General features: G+C 54.3%; 11 protein-coding genes across 11 annotated transcripts; 5 read left to right on the top strand and 6 right to left on the bottom strand.

Annotated features, from left to right (window-relative positions):
- Nucleotides 1-1,401: 1,401 nt before the first annotated feature.
- On the bottom strand, nucleotides 1,402-2,682 carry LTHEOB_573 (Cytochrome P450; the record flags this gene model as incomplete). The annotated part of the gene is made up of 3 exons (XM_035514907.1): nucleotides 1,402-1,820; nucleotides 1,870-2,544; nucleotides 2,598-2,682. The coding sequence occupies 3 exons, from the start codon at nucleotides 2,680-2,682 to the stop codon at nucleotides 1,402-1,404; spliced, it is 1,179 nt and encodes a 392-aa protein (XP_035369332.1).
- Nucleotides 2,683-3,306: 624 nt separating this feature from the next.
- Nucleotides 3,307-4,480, bottom strand: LTHEOB_574 (Aristolochene synthase; the record flags this gene model as incomplete). Its single annotated transcript, XM_035514918.1, has 4 exons — nucleotides 3,307-3,335; nucleotides 3,393-3,748; nucleotides 3,801-4,074; nucleotides 4,126-4,480. The coding sequence occupies 4 exons, from the start codon at nucleotides 4,478-4,480 to the stop codon at nucleotides 3,307-3,309; spliced, it is 1,014 nt and encodes a 337-aa protein (XP_035369333.1).
- A 491-nt stretch (nucleotides 4,481-4,971) lies between these two features.
- LTHEOB_575 (Hydroxymethylglutaryl-CoA reductase) lies at nucleotides 4,972-6,164 on the bottom strand (the record flags this gene model as incomplete). Its single annotated transcript, XM_035514929.1, has 2 exons — nucleotides 4,972-5,233; nucleotides 5,290-6,164. The coding sequence occupies 2 exons, from the start codon at nucleotides 6,162-6,164 to the stop codon at nucleotides 4,972-4,974; spliced, it is 1,137 nt and encodes a 378-aa protein (XP_035369334.1).
- Nucleotides 6,165-7,163: 999 nt separating this feature from the next.
- On the bottom strand, nucleotides 7,164-8,298 carry LTHEOB_576 (C6 zinc finger domain-containing protein; the record flags this gene model as incomplete). The annotated part of the gene is made up of 2 exons (XM_035514940.1): nucleotides 7,164-7,882; nucleotides 7,938-8,298. The coding sequence occupies 2 exons, from the start codon at nucleotides 8,296-8,298 to the stop codon at nucleotides 7,164-7,166; spliced, it is 1,080 nt and encodes a 359-aa protein (XP_035369335.1).
- A 402-nt stretch (nucleotides 8,299-8,700) lies between these two features.
- On the top strand, nucleotides 8,701-9,566 carry LTHEOB_577 (3-oxoacyl-(acyl-carrier-protein) reductase; the record flags this gene model as incomplete). The annotated part of the gene is made up of 3 exons (XM_035514951.1): nucleotides 8,701-8,973; nucleotides 9,025-9,240; nucleotides 9,294-9,566. The coding sequence occupies 3 exons, from the start codon at nucleotides 8,701-8,703 to the stop codon at nucleotides 9,564-9,566; spliced, it is 762 nt and encodes a 253-aa protein (XP_035369336.1).
- A 480-nt stretch (nucleotides 9,567-10,046) lies between these two features.
- LTHEOB_578 (Benzoate 4-monooxygenase cytochrome p450) lies at nucleotides 10,047-11,660 on the top strand (the record flags this gene model as incomplete). Its single annotated transcript, XM_035514962.1, has 6 exons — nucleotides 10,047-10,143; nucleotides 10,194-10,752; nucleotides 10,803-10,913; nucleotides 10,962-11,226; nucleotides 11,279-11,439; nucleotides 11,498-11,660. The coding sequence occupies 6 exons, from the start codon at nucleotides 10,047-10,049 to the stop codon at nucleotides 11,658-11,660; spliced, it is 1,356 nt and encodes a 451-aa protein (XP_035369337.1).
- A 588-nt stretch (nucleotides 11,661-12,248) lies between these two features.
- On the top strand, nucleotides 12,249-13,945 carry LTHEOB_579 (FAD-binding oxidoreductase; the record flags this gene model as incomplete). The annotated part of the gene is made up of 4 exons (XM_035514973.1): nucleotides 12,249-12,417; nucleotides 12,469-13,324; nucleotides 13,383-13,594; nucleotides 13,656-13,945. 4 exons carry the CDS (start codon nucleotides 12,249-12,251, stop codon nucleotides 13,943-13,945), a joined length of 1,527 nt encoding a protein of 508 aa, XP_035369338.1.
- A 274-nt stretch (nucleotides 13,946-14,219) lies between these two features.
- LTHEOB_580 (Quinone oxidoreductase) lies at nucleotides 14,220-15,299 on the bottom strand (the record flags this gene model as incomplete). The annotated part of the gene is made up of 2 exons (XM_035514985.1): nucleotides 14,220-14,914; nucleotides 14,969-15,299. The coding sequence occupies 2 exons, from the start codon at nucleotides 15,297-15,299 to the stop codon at nucleotides 14,220-14,222; spliced, it is 1,026 nt and encodes a 341-aa protein (XP_035369339.1).
- A 209-nt stretch (nucleotides 15,300-15,508) lies between these two features.
- LTHEOB_581 (Retinol dehydrogenase) lies at nucleotides 15,509-16,586 on the top strand (the record flags this gene model as incomplete). Its single annotated transcript, XM_035514996.1, has 3 exons — nucleotides 15,509-15,593; nucleotides 15,641-16,408; nucleotides 16,465-16,586. 3 exons carry the CDS (start codon nucleotides 15,509-15,511, stop codon nucleotides 16,584-16,586), a joined length of 975 nt encoding a protein of 324 aa, XP_035369340.1.
- A 125-nt stretch (nucleotides 16,587-16,711) lies between these two features.
- On the bottom strand, nucleotides 16,712-17,582 carry LTHEOB_582 (Alpha beta protein; the record flags this gene model as incomplete). Its single annotated transcript, XM_035515007.1, has 2 exons — nucleotides 16,712-17,058; nucleotides 17,150-17,582. The coding sequence occupies 2 exons, from the start codon at nucleotides 17,580-17,582 to the stop codon at nucleotides 16,712-16,714; spliced, it is 780 nt and encodes a 259-aa protein (XP_035369341.1).
- Nucleotides 17,583-17,919: 337 nt separating this feature from the next.
- Nucleotides 17,920-19,978, top strand: LTHEOB_583 (uncharacterized protein; the record flags this gene model as incomplete). The annotated part of the gene is made up of 7 exons (XM_035515018.1): nucleotides 17,920-18,031; nucleotides 18,272-18,372; nucleotides 18,425-18,491; nucleotides 18,540-18,774; nucleotides 19,217-19,252; nucleotides 19,311-19,648; nucleotides 19,701-19,978. 7 exons carry the CDS (start codon nucleotides 17,920-17,922, stop codon nucleotides 19,976-19,978), a joined length of 1,167 nt encoding a protein of 388 aa, XP_035369342.1.
- Nucleotides 19,979-20,232: the final 254 nt, after the last annotated feature.

Consider the following 20,232-nt stretch of genomic DNA (forward strand, 5'->3'; position numbering starts at 1 on the left):
TACGTGAATTTCACAGAGGATTTTCGCAATCCTCGGATAGTGATCTGAACAAGACTTTTCAGTCAATTTCGGCGAGCTTTGATCACATCATGATAGTCCTTGATGCCCTTGATGAGGTAATAGAATCTGAGAGGGCGGATTTGATCCAAAAAGTCATCAGCATTCTCAAGACTCCGTCCGCAAACATCCACCTGATCGCCACAAGTCGCAGAGAAAACGACATCGAGCGTGCGCTTGATTCAGCGAAGCCAGTTGCAGTGGATCTTACGAGAGATGACGTGAACGAAGATATGCAAAGATACAATTCGTACAAAGATTCGAGACTCTGAGAAATATTCAAAACTACAGCAAAGATGGGTGTCCCGACTGGATATCCAGCAAGAAATTGAGGCGAGGCTCAGCAAGACAGCTGATGGAATATAACTTTAGTATGGCCATTCTACGACTGTCGATTGGGGTAATTACCAAACAGCATATGTTCGGTATCCAAGCGGACCAAACAGCATATATAGAACTAAATAGCACATCTTTAAAATTTTATAACAACGCAACACCCTTAACAAAATTAAAATATAAGTATATTTATATATATATATATATAACTATTAAGACTTAAATTTACTTATTATAATAAAAAATAATATTTTTTATAGCGAGAATACTAATTTATTTAGCTAAAATATCTTTTAAAAATTAACTATTTTAACACGTAATTAAGGCTTGAATTTAATTTATTTTTTATTTTTATTATAGTAGAGAGGCTAAAGAATATTATTTATTATAAAAATCTTTTATATCTACGTAAAAACGTTGAGGTTTTAGAAAAACATTTTTTAAGATATACTATTTAGTCCTACATATACTGTTTGGTAATTACCCCCCTTTTTTTCCTGTTTTGATAACCAGCTCGCTCATCGCTATTATGGCCTTACACCAGCCGGACTTACGCATACAAAGTGTCAGCACGTCGTGTATGTTCTAGACGTGGCATTGCAAGAATGCGACAGAAAAAAATTAGCGGTGCGGAATCCGACAGCTTGCATAAACTGCGCCTCTTATCGTAGGCTCGAGTTGCTACGTATCTAGTCTCCTGTACAGAATCCGCATTTCAACAGATGCACACACCCGGTCGGTCAAATGCCTCTAAGCATGCGTTAAGACGGAGCAGCGGCCTACCGAAAAGACGCATGCTCCGATTTCTATCATTTGATATTCGATTGCCGCGTAGTCGTTGCAATAACCCTTGTAACAGTTGGCTCAGCACTTTCGGTTTGGCCCGCGGCAAGGAGTTCTTAAGGGTGCGGGCGTGGCCAGATTCGCGTTACACTTGTTAGAGGGAAGAAAATTTCCTATGATTATGCTATAGACTAAACTACGAGCTCTCGGTCTGGGCGAGGCATCTTACAATCTCTTTTTCAACAAGATCTCTATTGTCGGATCGGGGGCATTCTGCAGCTCGAAGGAGATGTTCTTTGGTCTCTGCATTCCTTCTACAGCAAACTTGAAATCGTAGTTCGTCAACAGGTACGCCATGATCATCTTGATCTCAAAGCTCGCAAAGAACCTTCCGGAGCATGCGTGTTTGCCGTAACCCCAACTCAGGTTTGATGCGTTAGTTGTCACGAAGCTCGGCGGCACTGACGCAGTTTCGGAATCGGCAGAGGCCGGTACGAAGCGGAATCCGTCGAACTTTGCAGGGTCGGCGTAGAATTTCGGATCGTGCGTGATGGCGTGCGACGCGGTTCCAATGACGGTGCCGGCTGGAATTGTGATGCCGTCGTGAAGGGTGAGGTCAGAGTGAATCACACGCCCAAATGTCACTGCCGAAGGTTAGATATTGCGGGTGTAAGTGGGAGCGGAAAAACCTACAAAAGACGAGAGGATTGAAACGCTGGGACTCTTTCATGAAACTATCCATCTTCACCAGCCTGCTCAGTCCCTTCTTCGTGAATGCACCATTCTCCTCTCTCAGCATCACCTCTACTTCTTCTCTCAGTGGAGCAATATACTCTGGGCGAGCGCAAAGATCGTACACAAGGTGCGCCGGCACGCTGGCACTGGTGTGTACCGCAGCGAAGGATACTGCAAGAGCCGTGTAAGATAGGAACTCTGGGGTTTTATCTGGGCCTATAGCAGCATCTTCAAGCATCTGGAGCAGATCGGGCGGGTTTTCGTGACCTTTCTCGGATTGGCCATCGTGTTTTCTTTGTTCAAGCAACGGGATGATGACGTCTCGCGCGACGCGTAGGTGCTCTCGCACGGCCTTCATCTCGGGTATGAACCATTGCGCGAGTGGTCGAGACCATGCCGGATACTGCTTGAGCTGCTGCGCCGCCGCGAATGTATCTGTGGTGAAGTTGAGGGATGTCTCGATCCATCGCTCGTTCCGAGACAGTGCATGACCACCCATCATGCGGTTCGATGCCCGGGCGATGATTTGCTTGAACACACCAGCGATTTGAATAGGTGTCCAATCGTCGCACGCGGGGAGTATCGTGTTGAACCCGTGGTAAATCTCATCCTCAACAGGAGGTAGGACGGTCGCTTCCTTGTCAGCATGCGAGAAATAGCTCGACAGCGCATCGTGGGGTTCTCACCGAGCTTCGGATTCAACGACCCTTTCACGACGCGCGGGTGCAAGTCCCAACGCTTCCCGATTGTGGTGTAATCACCTTCGAACATCTTTGTCTCTCAGCCTCCGCTCGTGGTGGTAGATTCCGGGAAGGGTACCTCAATAAAGCTTCCCAAGAAGTCGACCTGTTGGTCCGATGCGTTCTTAAGTTCCTCCATATATTTTGTGGGAATGATTAGCCTCTCCCCGCCAAGACTCGGGACGTAAAAGAATCCTCCATTTGTCTGACTAAGTTCAGCGACCCGCCCTTGATGCCAGGGAGGACTGAAAGCATACTTTTTGGTATCCTTCCTGCAGCATTTCATCCGCGTTGCCAAGAAATCGAAGTTTCGCGGCTTTCATGCTGGATCGACTACCGTCGTAACCAATGATCGGAACTCCAGGCAACCTGCACACCGGCCTGTAAGTTTTCCAAGCAATGATAGCCAAGCAGACGATCAATGCGACCGCAACTGCGGCAGAAGGAGTGGATGAAACAATGTGGGTGAAAAAAGTATCGAGCAGCATATTGGATGACTTGGCGTGTCGACTACGTGCAAATTCTAAAGAATATAAGGCTACGCCGAGTATATGTCATTTCCTCAGTCTCGGCAATTTCTCAAAAGGGTGTGCCCCGGGCAGGCGTCATTCCAGCTTTGTAGGAAGGGAAATCACCTTTCCGGTTCCGCCCCTTCTCAGAAAACCCAGTAGAAGCTGATGAACTCTGTCTACAAATCGGGTCCTACATAACGCTTTGTCGAGCAGCTCCAAAGCTCATTACCGCTCATCTGGTATTCCAGCCCCTTGCAGTACATCAAAATAGCCGGCCTGCAACCGCGCAGTTTGTCAACTTCACTATTATGGCAAAGCTCCCATTCCCGGCACATGACCCACAAAATCCTCTTTGCAGCGTTAAGAGAGACATTTGCCTCAGTGGCCATGACTTGCACTGAGGAACAAAGTACTGAACCTTCCTTATCAGATCGCTGAGATTGTTTCAATTCCTTTTCCCAGCTGTAGATGTCGTTAACCACCGAGATGTGCTTCGAACAGTTGAGATCCACGGGTTTGACAAGGTCAAGCTCGTACGCCTCGAGCTCTAGCTTCATCACGAAGCGCATTAGTGCAGAAAGCAGCCTTTGCCAGTATTAGCAATGCCCATGTGTTTACCCGAGAATGTAGCTCTTACGCTTTACCAACGTCTCTCTCGCGGTATTCGAGATAGTCGCCGAGACGGGTGATGTGTTGGCGTCGCGGATCGGTTTGAGCGCGCATGAATGTGAACACGGGCTCCAGGATCTCGTCCGCCAAATGTCGGTCATGCGCTCTCATGCTCTCCCACAAATCATACGTGATCCATTCGACAGGAACATTGGGGTCAGGCTTAACGTCGCCTCGGGAGATGGGCATCAGCCTTTCGTTGTAGGCTTTGCCCTCCTCAAATGACATGTCCTCGAGGAGGTCTGCACATTGGTCAGCTAACAACTTATATTAAGAGTTACGAATAAACACACCATCTATCAGAAAAAGCAGAGTCAACAGCCTGCATGCGAAGTGGATCCTGTCGTCCAGAGCCTCGGGGTAATAGCAGCAGGTGACGCGGCTGAATCCAGCATCGCGAAACTTCTGGATGGCTTTCCCGCTTGGAAACGGCCAGTTTTTGATAAAGTACCCGTCGACCTCAGCCGTAACCTGTGGCTCGAGGCGATGGCATTTGCCGACGAAATGAGCCGGTGGTGGCCTGTCTGCTGTGGAGCCAGCTGGCTTCGTATCGGCGTGACTCTCGGCCCCCGTGAGAAGGCTCAGAGCCTTTCTCAGAAGCGGTACATGGTCCAGAAGAGGCTTGATGCGTACGAAGAGGAGATCCATGGTAGTCAATCAGGGAGGGGGAGATTGTATGCGGGTGGAAAGATTGGTACGATTGAGATTCTCCTTTGTGCTTTAGGGTCTACGAGCAGTATCTGACAAGAAGTATACTTATCGCCCCTCGAGATATGACCTTACAGTAATCCTTTTCTCTGTACTAATACGTAGGGTGCGGGGTTGTTTCGGTTTCTTTCCTGAAAAGGCAAAGACCGCTTGCAATGACTCCGAGGGGAGCAAGCCACCGGACCACTCAGGGACCGACTACAGCTCGCGGACAGACTGGCATTCTTCTCGCCAAAAGTCTCTTAGTATGGAAAATGGCCTAAGTAATAGGGGGGCTATTATCAAAAACTCATTTCATTTGAACAAAGTTTGTTGGCAGTAGTCTTTGTTTAAGAATTGTGTATAGTAGATCATAGTCTTGAGGATAGCAAAGGCTGGAATCTCTCGAGATCAAGGCACGCTACTAGTGCGATTTCCCCAGAAGCATTCACTCACTTTCGGTTCAGGGCCATGTGGCTTTTGACCAAATCGTGAGTCACCAGTGCGCTGCACAAACTCAGCTCACCTGCAAGTACTGCCGCTCCGATGATCCTTGCAAGCAGTGCTGCGTTGGTTCCGTCTCCGTCCGCATTGTCGCGTGTCCCCAGAAGGTCCAACATGGTCGATTGAGGAGTCAGTGCTGTCCCCCCTCCCACAGTTCCGACCTCGACAGATGGCATAGTTACCGAGGCCTTCAGATCTCCAGAGGGCATTCTGCTTTTAGTCAGCCGATGAATAAAACCACATTAGGTTCAGAGTGAGACACTTACTCTTCAAAGAGGGTTAGACAATTGCTGCTTGCTACAACCTGCGCAATGTCTTGGCCAGTTGCTACGAACATTGCAGCAACAATATTAGCAGCTTGCGCATTAAAGCCACCGACGTTGGAGCCGGCGGCAGCGGACCCGACCAAGTTCTTGCGGGTATTGAGCTCTTCCAGCGCGCTCACGGAGCACTTGAGGATGTCTCGGACGGTACTGGCAGGGACAATGGCTTCGGCGCAGATGCTCTTTCCGCGCCCTTCAATCCAGTTTATTGCCGCAGCCTTCTTGTCAGAACACAAGTTTCCGGAGAGGGAGATGATTTGCATCTCTTCCAGAGCGGAGCACTGTCTGTGGGCCGCGCGCAGTTGATGGAGAGCATTGGTGGCACCCTTTCCAATCATGTTCATGCCCATGGCGTCGCCGGTGCGGGCCCTGAATCTGAGGAAGATCTGGGATCCCACGAGCCGGGGCGTAGCGCCAACGAGATGTCCGAAGCGTGTTGTAGAATCGAATCCCTCGCGCAGTATCCGTTGGCCCTCTTCCGACTCGATGAACCTTTTGGCGGCAGCAGCGCTCTTCAAGGTGCCGAAGCTGAGGATTGGAGCCCGCGTCATGGCGTCGTCGAGGAGCTCCGTCGACACTCCTCCATTCGCGTTGAGCGCCTTTGCACCACGAGAGGTGCTGGCAATGAGCGCTCCCTCAGTGGTGGCCATCGGCAGCATCACCAGTCTACCATCGACAAGAAGGGGGCCTGCGATGCCGAGAGGAATGGGCACGGTTCCGATGACGTTTTCGGCGCATCTTCCAAAGACTGTGGCGTAGTCGTAATTCTTGTGGGGAAGTCCTGACAGAGAGCAAGTAGAACCTGTCTCCACAAGCATGAGAGAAAGCACTGCCCTGCGGATCCTGACAGCGCGTGCGGCATCGCCGACTGCCTTTTCGATTGCATGGAGTGGAAGAAGTCCGCTCTCTACAAGTTGCGCTACCTCTCCATTGCGGAGCTCCGCGGTGCGGCCTTCGGCGTGCAGCTTGCTGCATGTTTCGAGAGTATAGCACTCTCTATTGCCATTGTCACCGGTAGGACTGCTGAGGCCAGAGTCGTGGAAACTTGACTCTGTCCGAGCATCATCGTCTGTTCCGGATTCACGTATGCCGTCGCATTTGCATTCGCAGTCGCACGAGATCACTTTCATGCCAGCATCGGCTGGTATAGGCTTCTGATTCGTTGAAGATAACAATGTGCCTGCGTAGCCGTATCAGTGATACACAACGAGGAAAGAGAAGAAGTAATTTGAGACAGGCTAACGGTGAATGAAAATGCCCAGTAGTAGGCCTGCCCAGAAAATGAGCCAGCCGAGGATTTTCCTCGTGTTCCCTCGGAGCAAGCAATAAACAAGCGCTGGTCCGACCGTAGTTGCGAACACAGCAGCGGCTGAAAATTGGTTACTTGGCCAAATACTGATGCTAGGAGTTTCAGACTCCATGATGTGGTTCCAAGCACCTCCGAGGCTCTGCTTTCTGCGATGGATTGACATGGGTAGTGCATGGGACGAGTGTGTAGACATTTTTGAATCAACAATGACAGGTGGCTGTCAAGTCTGCTCTCTGCCGAACCTATGTACAACTGAATAGTAGCCGGAAGTAGATACCGAAATGCCTGCGCATTAGCTCACAGATAACGACCAAGCCTTATTTGGTATAATCCGAGATATTGCGGGCAAACGGCAGCGAGCAGGAGAGCCCATCGGACACGAGGTCTGAGATGACCAGAAAACAAAAGCCCGGACCGGGAAGCTACGGGACTACTGGCAGGCAATTAAGAAAGGCAATCCCGCGGCAGTTTCAAAGAAGCGATTTTCTATCTATTTTCTACACCTCATTCAAAGTGCGAAATCATTTGCAATGGTGCGAAAATGCGAAATGGTCTCATGGAGGCGTTTCTCCTGCGCTCTCAGCCACGCCAGCTTCGTCTCCCAACCCGCGCACTCGGCAAGAACTCTGAACCGGCCCATGACGGCCTGAAGCCGCTTCAGCTGGATCCCCATCAGACTGCTCACGAGCTGCTTCCACTCCTGGTGGGACTCGATCTCGTAGTCGCCAAGGAAGAGCCTAGGGCTCGATTCATCACGCTCGGTATGCAAGGGGCCGCCTGTTTCGCGGTGGCGGTAACCTTGTTGTTGATGCTGCTGCTGCTGCTGCTTCGAGGCAGATACGACGCGGTAAAAAGAATTAAGGAGCCCGTCACAGAGAAGGGCAAGTACGACCATGGACGAGGACGCAGCACTGCAACGCACACAGGCGATGAGCTGCTCGCACTGGCTCAGCGCCTTCTTGTGGCACGCCAAAATCGAGTCTGATATAGCTGCTTCGGCACGGAGTTTTTGAATCTCGACTTCCTCCAGCACGAGGAGGCTGCGTGAAACGCAGCTGCAGGTGGATTTGGGGGAGTCAGCAATGCGAGAGGTTGTGGAGGCGGTGGGCTGATTGGCGGATTGTCTGGTGGCGGGCGCGTTCAGGTTGTGTAAGTCAAAGCTTACTGGAGAGAGCAGGGATTGGCCGGTGAGGTCGAACAGGTGCATGTCTTCGTCGTCGTGCCCATCTGCGGCTATTAGCGACTACAATGAAGCAGCAACGGGCGCAGCCGTCTGACATACTGCCGTCGCCCTGGCGACCCGGGCTGGTTGTCAATTGGAGCAGATCGTCTATGGAAGGCGTGGGCATGCTTGGCGCCGCGTCGAGGTGAAGCTTCGGGTCAAACTCATGGCTGTCGAACAGCTCGTCGACGGTAGCTTCATTTCCGAACGACATGTCTGAGGCGGTGTCAAGGGCAAAAGCGTCGCCCATGGCGCTGTCTCGGCGGTCATTGGAACTTTGGGCTTGCTCCTGCTGCTGCTGCGGCTTTGAGGGCTGCGGACCGGCCGTTCCGCTCTTGGCTCCGCGGTCGGCATGCCGGGCGGGCGGGGGGCGTTTGCGGCGGTCCGAAGGCGAGGGGTAGCTGCACTGGAGCGACTTCATGGCGCAGCGATCGCAGCCGGATTCCTGTCCGCTGCAGCGAAGCTTTGCAGCCAAGCGTCAGCCGAGGGCACACTTGGGCGGGGGAAGCGCCGGACTTGCCTTTTTGGAGCGGCAGTGGTTACAGGCCAGCCGATGCAGGCCTAGCGGCTGGCCGTCTGTGGGCACGCCGCTCCGCTCGAGTATCATGCCATTGTTGTTCTGGTGGTCTGCCCGCAGTGTCGCGAACATGGTGATGGGCACGCCCAACCCCCGAGACGCCGCCTGTCTATATGTGCCTCGGGCCGGCAAGGAGCGCCAGATAGCGCAACGGCCGGTTGTTTCCCAAAGCAGGCAGCGGCAGCGGTGCAGGATTTAACAGCGGGCAGCGCCAGGTAGATGGGAACAGTGCAAGCGATCGAGCCCATGTCGCTTTCTAGGGCTGTGGTTGCGATTTCAGGTGCAGGCTCAGGCATTGGCCTGGCCACAGCCGCCTTGCTCGCCCGCCGCGGGGCGTTCCTGTCCCTGGCCGACCGCAACCGCGCCGCCATCGAATCCCACGCGATCCGCATCGAGGCTGCAGGCGGACGCTGCATCGCTGTCCCGACTGACATCCGGAGCGCCTCCTCCGTTGACGAGTGGATCCACAGCACGGTCGAGGCTTACGGGAGGCTGGATGGCGCGGTGAACTGTGCCGGGGTACGTTGGGGGTGGGGGGCCCTGCTAAGCGGCACGGCTGACGGCAAGCAGGTACTCAGGCTGCCCGACATGGGTCGCGCGCCCCTTTCGGCCCAGAGTGATCCGGCGTGGGATTTCGTGCTCGACACCAACCTCAGCGGCACCTTTCGCTGCCTGCGGGCGCAGCTCCGGGCCGTGGCTGACGGTGGCAGCATCGTCAACCTCACGTCGACGGTGGGAGTGCAGGGGCTGGCCAACGACGCGCCCTACTGTGCCAGCAAGCACGGGGTGCGTGCGCAGACGGTCACAATGCAGCAACTGTTACTGACGCACATTCGCAGATAGTGGGCTTGACGCGGTCAGCAGCGAAGGAAGTGGCGGGCCGGGGGATCCGCGTCAACTGTGTGGCGCCCGCCACTATCGACACGCCCATGCTCCAGTTGGGGGCCAGTCCTAACCGCGAGGCCATCATGGCGGAGATACGAGGCCATACACCAATGCGCCGATTCGGCAGCCCCGACGACGTGGCCCACACCGTTGCCTTCCTGCTCGGCCCAGACAGCTGCTTCACCACGGGCACCGTCATGGCCGTTGACGGCGGCATGACGGCGTAGAGTAGCATTTCGAATTTATGCCTTTTCCGTCATGCGTTCCTGCTTTGAGCCGTGACTGCTGTATTAGGAAACTTCCGCGCCAAAGCTGCTCGGCCCGGCCCGCGGGAGCGTGGCGCCGTAGAAAACGCCGCCGCCCGCCATCCGCTGCCGCCCGCATTCCATCGCGTTCTAGTGGAGAGTAGCCATGGAAGTTTTGCCTCCAAAGCTCGAAATAAACCAACGCCTTTGCCTCTTGGCAACAGCGTTAGCGGTGAGCAATCTCTATCTCTATCTCTTCTTTCTTTTTTTTTTCTTTCAGTTTCTCTTTTGGAGCGTGTCTCCTCTGTTGTGGGGCTTGTGCTCATCCTTCCGTGCAGGTGGCTGCATACGTTGCGGCCTGCGTAATTTACAACCTGTATTTTCATCCGCTTGCAGGCTACCCGGGGCCGTTGCTGGCTCGTTCGTCTCTAGTGAGTTTCTCAATCTGCATCCCCCCTCAGGATGCGAATCCTGCTGATCGCCTCGCAGCTATGGCGCCTCATCAAAACATCTGGCGGTCGGTTTCACCGCGCAATCGACGAGCAGCACAAACGTCACGGTACGCAATCTCCCCTGCTAAGCGCGCCCTCACTCAGCCCCCCTGCGCAGGCCCTGTCTTCCGCGTCTCCCCGAACGAGCTCTCCTTTGCGACCGTGCAGTCGTGGAAGGACATCTACGGCCCCGCGCCAAGCTCGGGCCGGACATGCATCAAGAGCGAGTTCTACAACATGTACGGCTCGGCCTATCGGTCAGCGTGCATTGGCAGCGAGCGCGATCCCAAGCGACATGCGGCGATGAAGAAGAACCTTTCTGCAGCCTTCTCGACGCGCGCCCTGCTCCAGCAGGAGAGCATCATCAGGAAGTGCGTTGACGGCTTCGTGCAGCGTATCGGCGAGCAGCCAGATGCTCTGAATATGACCAAGTGGTACGAGATGATTTCGTTTGACATTCTCGGCGAGATGGCATTCGGAGACTCGTTCCACGCCGTTGAGAGCGCGCGCCCGCACTTCTGGTCGGAGCTGATCGTCGAGCACCTGTATTTTGTCACCATCCTCGACAATTTGCGCCGCTACCCCCTTCTAGTTACACTGGGAAAGCTCATTTTGCCATTTGCGACTGTCAAAGTGCGAGACAAGCACTCTGGTTACACAAGAGCTCATGTCGAACGGTAAGGACTGAAATGATCACTACCGCGGCCGAGAGCTGATGTTGGGGTAGACGGCTTGAGGCCAAGTCAGCCAGAAAGGACTTCCTAACCAATATGGTCGGCAAAGTAGACAGTGGTGAAGTGGACAAGGAAGAAATGATCGCTCATTCATCGACGCTGGTGTAAGTGACTCGTAGCTTGTACAACTGCCCCTGCTTAGAAACGTTCAGTATCGCCGGAGGAGAAACGACGTCAACATTTTTGGCCGCTACAACATATTACCTTTGCAAGACCCCAGGTGCCTACCAAAAGCTTTGCAACGAAATTCGCGGCGCCTTCGCAAGTTACGATTCCATTGATGCACTGAAGGCGCAGCAATTGCCGTATTTGCAAGCCGTCATTGCCGAGGGCCTGCGCATGTATCCACCAGGGTCGCAAGGATTTCCGCGCATATCTCCCGGTGCCCCAATAGATGGGCACTGGGTTCCTAGAGGAGTGCGTCTTTTCGTACCTTTTTTTTTACGGCCGAGAGCTGACACTGCTGAAGGCGGAAATTTACACCAGTGCCTGGACCGTCACACACGACGAGAAGAACTTCCACGAGCCAATGGAATTCAAACCCGAACGTTGGATCGATCTAGAGTGTACTGATGATAAGGAAGCTAGCCAGCCGTTCTCACTGGGTCCTCGCGGGTGCCTCGGGAGGAAGTAGGTGCTATCTGACCCTTCGCCACGCTATGGTGTTCTAACAGTCTTCCCCGCATAGTTTCGCGTACGTTGAGATGAACCTGATCCTCGCAACGCTGTTTTGGAAGTACGATCTGGAGCTTTTAGACGAATCGTTAGACTGGGAAGGCCAGAGCCACATCCACATCATGTGGTGGAAGCCCGAACTTCGTATTCGTGTGCTTCCGAGGAAGGCCGAATAATGATCACTCCCGCCAATCGGCACATTGATTATTATCTCCGAGGGGTTGGTGCTTGCAACTTTGTAGGATTTCAATTTGCCGTGTGACGTTGAGAGCCAGAAGGCGTGCTTGGTACACTTCCGTTCTTTCACGGAAATAAAATTAGAAAATACAACGCAACCTCTTGCATTTTCCTAAGCGAGCAAAGGAAGGACATTACCATCGGCTTTTGCACTAGCGACCGATATCACCGGTCCCACCACAACCCCGGTCGCTCTATTACTGGCCACTGCGATAGGTCCGGACCGCGGGTTGCCTTTCGCTGATGCCTAGACCGAAATGTATATATAGCAGGGATTAAGGGGCGCCACATTCCTTCTCGCGTGCAATTCGCATACAATGTACTCCCCCCGTCGTCAGACTAACACCGACACGGCACGATGCACGCTCTATACGCCAGGCGTGGCGCTCGAGGGATGAGACAGCGTCGGCGCGCTGAAAGAGGAAACCTCCGCAGTGTGCTGCGCCCCGGCCGGGCGAGTATTTCACATGGAATGCACCTGGACGATAAGGTACCAATGCTGCAGTAGTGTTGCTTTGGTTGTCGCCATGAACATGTCTCGTCTGCTTGTTACGCTGTTCGTCACCGGGTGCATGGCGCACCAGTCCCTAATTCGCTCTGCATCCGACCCATCTGCAGCATGCCATGCGCTGAACGATGCCTACCCCGCCCAAGTGCTGTTTCCCAGCGCACCAAACTACACCGTGGAAGCCGATGGTACATCGAAGATCCTGACCAAGGGGTGAAACAGCCACTGACGTTTCGCAGCGATCTGGAACCAGGCCGGTTGGTTCGATCCGACATGCATCTTCGTCCCCGAAACGGCGGCGATCCTGGCAGATGGCGTGCGCACCCTCTCGCAATCCAAGACTCCGTTCGCGGTGCGATCTGGCGGTCACATGCCGGTCGCCGGCCACCAGTCCATCCAGCAGGGCGTCATGATTGCCATGACACACTTTATCGAGAAGACAACAGTTTCAGAACCCAACGAGTTTGGAACCAGCTACCTTCGCGCCGGAGCCGCCTTCCGCTGGATCGATATTTACGCCTTTCTTGAAGAACGTGGTCTCCTGGCTGCAGGCGGGCGAGTTTCCAGCGTCGGTAGCTCGCTCCTGCTGGGTGGCGGGCTCAGTTACTTCAGCGGGACGCGCGGCTGGGCTGCAAACCAGGTTGTAAATTTCGAAGTCGTCACGGCCGATGGGCAGATTTTGCAGGCGAATGCCAACGAGCACGCCGACCTTTTCTGGGCGCTCAAGGGCGGCTCCAACAACTTCGGCATCGTCACCCGTTACGACCTGAAGACGTTCCCCACCTCGCAGATGTACGGGGGCACAGTGACGTGGGCGTCAGAAGACACGCAGAAATACCTCGACGCCCAGACGGCCTTCATCCTGCCTGGTGGCGGCGCCGACGACCCCAATGCGGCCATCATGCCCAACTTTGGCTTCGACCCACTCACCAACTTGACCAACGCCGGCACGGTGCTCGTCTACGCGGGACCCGATCCAAATCCAAAGGCGCTCGAGAACTTCACGGCGATTCCCACGACCTTCAGCACAGTTGCAGTGCAGAACTTCACGTCGATCGTGGAATCGACCAGCGGCTACTCCCCACGGGACAGAAGGTAAGTCGCTCGCTACGCCACCGTATCTGACAGGAGAGACTAATGGTGCCGGTACTAGGTGGTCTTTCTACAATACAGCAGTTCTCGCGAGTGCCGACACCATGGACCTCTTGTACCGGCACGTCGTGAAAAACGCCCAGCAGATCCTGCCGGGTGTGAATTGCTCAGTCGGTGCCGCCGTGCAGCCAATCACGACGCTCATACAACAGGCTGCGCGCGACAACGGTGGGGATGCTTTGAACCTGGATCCAAACGGAGGCTCTTTTGTTGGTAAGAGGGTAAACATGGCCATTGTGTCCGCTGCCGAAACTGACTCTTGTGTGCACTGCAGTCGCTCTCATCTACGGCAATTGGTTTGATCCGGCTTACGACGTGAAGATCAAGGAATGGACAGACGCAACACTTTCGTCCATCGAGGCTGAGACCAAAGCAAAAGGCCTCTACCACCCATTCAAATTTCTCAATGACGCTGGCATCACGCAGAATCCTATCTCAACCTACGGGAACGGATCTTCGTTGCCCAGGATGAAGGCGGTTAGTGACAAGTATGATCCGGATGGAGTCTTCCAGACGCTGGTGCCGGGATTCAAATTGGGGCGTGAGCTTCACTTTTGGAACTGAAAAGAGGTCCGTTCACAGTCTGGTAGACCAACATATAGACGCTTCACTTGTTTTGTCAACTGAAGAAATAAACGGAAGGAATCAAACCCTCGACGCCACGTTCAAAGGCATGGCAGTCTGAATGAATCTTTTTCTTTCTGATAACAGCACTCTCATGTAAAGTTTGTTCTCCCTTCGATCCGTGTTTTGTTGTCCGTTGCAAGCAAAAGAAAGAAGACATCCAAAAACGCGTCTTCTTATATCCCAGCGTTAGACTAAGTTCATCAGATGATACCTAATGCTCTGAAGCTCCGTCCTGAAGACGGAAAACATACTTGAAGCCACTGGCCTTGCCTTCCTTCAAACCATCCAGAGCTGTCTGAATTCCCTTCAAGCCTCCCGGGCACACTTTGTAAGGGTGAGGCTGCAAACGGCCGTCGGCCAGCCAGCGAGCGAATGCCTGCATAAACACGCAGCCGAAATCCCTGGCTCCCGGCCTTTCGCCCATGGCACCGTGGATGTCCCCGACGACGGTTAGAGTTGGTGGAGGAGACAGGTCAGGGGCTTCGACCGGGAGCGTGGTAGCGATGCTGGCGCCGGGTTGGACAACGGCGGCAGTGTGCTTGATGCTGTCCCCTTCGGATATGGCATCGAAGGCGTGTCGAATGCCGCCGGCACCTGCAGCAGCAACGGCGTCACGCACGCCTTGAAGCACGACGTCTGCTCCCTGTCTGTTGTCGATTACCGCATCGCCGCGGTCTTTGTCCAGGAGCGATGCAACCCACGGCGTGCTGCGGCCGGCAACGGCGATGATTGGGTGGATGTTGGACAGACGAGCGAGCTTGATGGCGAAGGCGCCGACGGCGGAACCGCCTCCGTAGATGAGCAGCGGCAAAGGCGAGTCCGCTGGAGCCCACGGCTGGGGCATGCCGAGTCCACGATAGAGTGCAAGGGCAGAAGTCATGGCTGCCAGGGGAACGGTGGCAGCATCTGCGGGACGCACTGGTCAATAAAAGCGACATGGAGGAAAATCAATGTACGGACCTTCAAACGACACGGCTGGAGGGAGATGGGCGGTCACCATGGCACGAGCAGTCGCGTAGTCGGCGTGGGTGCCATGGGGAGCAGCGACGTCGTGGAAAGCGACGACGCGATCGCCGGGTCGGAAGCTAGTGGCTTGGGAGCCGACGGCTTGCACGAAGCCCGCCATGTCGTTGCCCTGGTTGATGGGCTGCGGCACCCACCACGTCTTCCAGTCCTTGGGATTGCTGCCCGCAACCACAACACGCACCACTACCTCGTCGACCGCCGGGATTGGGATCGGGGCTTCGACGAGCTCGGCGCGCGGCCCCTCGTGCACGATGACTTGCTGCATAATGGTTCTGCGCAGGGACGAATGTGCTGGCTTGGTTGCTGCAAACACTGTTGCATTTTATCTCCGTCGCAGAGACACAAACCCCGCCTTGGTCTTTTCGGTTCGGGGCCCGGCGTTGACCCCATTCGGGCATCGCAGCCGGAGCTCGCCTGGCTGCCCATATCAGCCCTGCCGCCCATGTTGCTCACCCCGCCGCCACAACTCGCACCATGTCTTCCGCTCCGACCTTCAACAGCGAAACCACGGCTACTCAGGTCGCCGACGCCTTCTCAGATTCTATCCGCGGGCGAAACAGTACGTTCTGCTGCTGCTGATGTTCGCGTTCTAATTGTGTGTGGCAGTCCTCATTACGGGCGTTGGCCCCAATGGTCTCGCTGAGACGCTGGTCCACACGCTGGCCGCCCACTCCCCCGCGCTGTTGATTCTAGCGGGGCGGCAGCCGGCCAAGGTCAGCGCCGTTGCCGACGCCGTCAAGGCCGCGCACCCAGGCACGCAGACGCGCACGCTGCAGCTCGATCTGGCGTCGCTGGCGTCGGTGCGCGAGGCTGCAGCACACGTCACGGAACCGCTGCACCTCATCATCAACAACGCCGGCGTCATGAACATCCCCACCCGCACGCTGACGGCCGACGGCTTCGAGATGCACTTCGCCGTCAACTATCTGGGCGCCTTCCTGTTCACCAACCTGCTGGTGCCGCGCCTGGTGCAGGGCGCCCGCGTCGTCATGGTCGTCAGCAACGGCTACGCCCTCTCCCCCGTGCGCTTCAGCGACTACAACTTCGACGGCCGCGATAGCTTGCCCGACGACGAGCTGCCCAACAAGCAGGCCTGCGAGGCGTTCGGTATCCCTTACGGCCTCGGCTACGTGCCGCCGCTCGCGTACGGCCAGTCCAAAACCGCCGGCATCCTGTACACCAAGGAGCTGGCCAAGCGCCTGAAGGCCAGTGGCGTCACCGCGACGTGCGTCAACCCTGGCCCTGTAGACACGGATCTGTGGCGCCAAATGCCCAAGGAGGCCGTCGAGCAGATGTTCGCCGTGCTGCCCATGCGCTCCAAGGAACAGGGCGTCGCCGACTTTCTCGTGGCTGCATTACACCCCAACCTTTCAGGTGAGCCCTCATCTCACAGATTCCGACCATCCGGAAACGCTAACACTGCCGTCCAGACGGTGCATATGTTGAGAATTGCCATGACACCGACGTGATGCCTTTTGCCAAGGACGAGACGCTTTCTCACAGGCTTTGGGAACTCAGCGAGCAGCTGGTCAAGGAAAAGTTCGACTTTTGATATCTTGAGGTCTTTGGCTTTGCAAATGCTTGTTTCATGCTTGCAATGAGTTGAATATAAAAAGAAAGCGAAATGAGAACTTGATTCACTTCTTGGGCAGATAAAGGCAGTGTGTTGTTTGTTTCCTAGCCATCCAACCCAGTAACTAGCTCGTAGATTGCAACATCCAGCGCCGACGGGTCCGAAAGCTGCCTGGCAACCTCATCCCTCGCCCGATAAATCAACCCAACATCCAGCTTCTCCATGTCCAGACCGTGGATCACGAGATCGCGGGCTGGCCATTGGCCGCTGATTTCATGTTTCGCTGCCATTTCCGGCCGCTGGTTGTCGCAATAGCGGTACCGGCTCATTCCACGACATCCCGGAAGCGCGGCGGGCACGCCGTAGAACTTCTCCACGCAAGCGCTGTCGGCAGTTTCGGCATTTCCTTCGGCTGACTTGAACGTGGTGAACACGATGAACTTGGTAGAGCCTGTAGACGTGTCTTGTCAGAGCACTCTTCAGCGTAGATTCGAAGCGGCGACGACGGTAATAGTGGCGCCATCTGAAGCCTTGACACCCACCTTGGCCTTCACCTCCGCCCATCACCGCCGATCCGCCTACAAGCTCATAGCCTCGTCCCTCGAAGTCGACACTCTTGAAAATGCTCCTTCCCGGCAAGTAGTCGGCCTCGGTGCTGTCCTTGGCCGAGTCAAACTCGTCGCCATGGAGCCAGCTGACGTCGTGCAGCGGGTAGAGGGTCAGGTATGGCAAGGCTGACGACTGTTTCTGCTCCTGAGGAGCATTAGGGTCGACGATGCGCACGTAGCGCATAGCTGCCCGGCATCCGCTCATGGAGGCAAGGTGGGGCATGTGTATCTCGTCGTACCAGCGTGCCCAGTCCTCGTACCTAAGATCCGGGTTCGTGAAGCGCGCCCCGACGTAGAGCAGGCCTTGCTTCGCAGAGGACGTAACGCCATTGGTCGTTGGTGCAACCGTCTCTGTGATGGTGCTCATCTTGTCTCGTTGGCAGTGTTTGCTTCCTGTAGCTGGTGTTGAGATGCAGCTCGAATTCGGAACTCACAACAAAATGAGCCCTACCACGCGAAAAACTTTTGATGGCTACCCTGCTACACTTTTTCCTTTTGGAAATAGCTGATCACTCGGCTGCTACCGACTATGACCATAGCCGCCCACACGGTGGTCACGTACGTCGGGGACTGCTGCATTTGGCAGTTGCCGAGACTCGCTAATTGCCATTTCCCGCAAGAGCCGGGGCGCGGGGGGGCTCCACAACAGCTCCCTGGTCTGTTCCAACTGGCCGAAGCCACAACATTCCAGGAACCTATTCACCATGCACACCGAAGAGCATGGAGCTGCGTTAGAGAGTGGTGATGCCCAGCGTCCCGAGCTCTACCAGCAGCATGAAGGAGAAAAACGTGATGCGGATGTTAACGAGGACGCAGGTACCAGCAGCGGAGAACGCGAAGAAGACGGTCATTTGCAGGGCGTTTCTCTCGTGCTTCTTGTTGGGAGTCTGACGCTTGCTGTGTTTGTGGTAACGTGTTGTCGTAAGGAATCTATGCTGCTTTGACCGAATTCTGACAGCAGCAGATTTCCATGGATTTCACGATACTGGGTCAGCATCACCATCTCGTTTGATCTCAATTCTGTCAGCTCTGCTAAAGCACTGACCGATCACTCAGCGACGGCGATCCCTAAGATCACGACCGAATTCCACTCTATAGAAGATGTAGGGTGGTATGGATCTGTCTATCTTCTTACTACAAACGCATTCCAGCCGACGGTAAAGCTCTCGTGTTTCAACGAGTCATGGTAACCCCGCCAACATAATGTAGTTTGGAAAACTGTATTCCATGTTCAATGTAAAAGCGGTCTATCTCATCGCGATGGCAATTTTTGAGAGTAAGTCGTTGTATTAACATAAGTTTACTACATTGCTGACGACCATAGTCGGATCAATCGTCTGTGCAACAGCCCAAAGTTCTGCTGGTCTGATCATCGGTCGAGCTGTGGCCGGCGTGGGATCATCGGCCATCTTCTCGGGCGGAGCAACCATCATTGGCTTCTCCGCTCCCCTCAGGAGCAGGGCCGTGCATATTGGCATTTTGTCAAGTATGTTCGGCATCGCATCCGTCATCGGCCCGCTACTGGGAGGCGCGTTCACTGGTGAAGCCACGTGGAGATGGTAGGTCATCCCCTTTAATGCGCTTGAACCGAGCTTTGCTGAGGATGCTCTCAGGTGCTTTTGGGTTCGTCACAATACTCGAATGGCCATGGAGCGGCTACTTACTATTGCAGATTAATCTTCCCATTGGGGGTGTCGCAATGTTGATCGTTTTTGCAGTTTTCAAACCACCGAAGAGGACAAGCTCGGACAAAACAGTCTGGCAGCGTTTGCAAGAGTTTGATCCAATTGGAACTTTTCTGATCCTCGGAACGGTTTTGTGCTTGCTCCTTCCACTGCAATGGGGCGGTATAACTGTTTCCTGGGGATCCCCCAAGGTCTATGGCTGTCTTATTGCTTTCGGGGTCCTCCTGGTATCCTTCGTGGCGTGGCAATGGCGCATGGGAGACAGAGCCACGGTACCTCTGCGAATCTTCCAAGATCGGACAGTATGTGCAGCCAGCCTCGTATCTGGTTTCCTAGTCATGTCCATGTACGCGTAAGTGAGCCATTTTCCTTTCCAAACCCAAGCGCTTCGCCAACTGATTGCAAAACAGTCACGTCTACTATCTTCCGTTCTACTTCCAAGTCATCAAGGACGCGAGCCCGCAGTCATCGGGTGTCCGATCGATCGCATACTTTAGCATCCTTGCAATTGCATCAATCGGTGGTGGGGCCGTCATCTCGCTGATCCGGTCGTACGCTGAATTCATGTGGGCTGGCTCAGCCATCCTCACGATAGGATCGGGCTTGATATATACTCTCAAGGTCAACTCTAACGCGGGGGTGTGGATTGGCTACCAGATAGTGGCCGGCTTTGGCGTCGGCCTGGCCCTGCAGACTCCGTTCATTGCTGTTCAACGCGCTGTTAGACCAGCCGACATGCCTCAAGGGAGTGAGTACCATATTTATTGATAGTATTGCAGCACATCTAACAGTATTCATAGTGGCTGTCGCCATATTCTTCAACTCGCTCGGCGGTGCACTGTCCATATCAATCGCCCAAAATCTTTTCAGCAGTGGACTGAGAATCAACATCCCAAAATACACCCACGGAATCAATGCTGAACAGATTATAGACGCTGGGGGTGTTGGTGTGCGGGAAATCGTCCCGTCAGATCAGCTCAGCAATCTTCTGCATGCCTATAACTTGTCTATTACCGACGCCTTTGCGCTCTCTATTGCCTCTGCAGGATGCGCATTTGTTGCATCACTATTTGTATGACGTCCACCCCTTTAGCGAAAGCCATCCAAAACTGACTGCTTCATTTTCAAAGATTAGGAGACTTAAGCTATAGAGAATGGGAGTGTATAGTTGGAATGGAGACTATTTACAGCATATTGACATGTAGACAAATGTATGGTCCCTACTTTGAGGTCTTGACTGCCGTTTGATGATCTTTTGCTACAGTGTACATTTGCAGAGACAACCACAGCATCTCTGAGCAGGAGTGTTCACCTGTGCCAGATATCTGCTAG

Source organism: Lasiodiplodia theobromae (assembly GCF_012971845.1).
Source record: "Lasiodiplodia theobromae strain AM2As chromosome Unknown scaffold_2, whole genome shotgun sequence".
NCBI classification, from domain to species: Eukaryota; Fungi; Ascomycota; class Dothideomycetes; order Botryosphaeriales; family Botryosphaeriaceae; genus Lasiodiplodia; species Lasiodiplodia theobromae.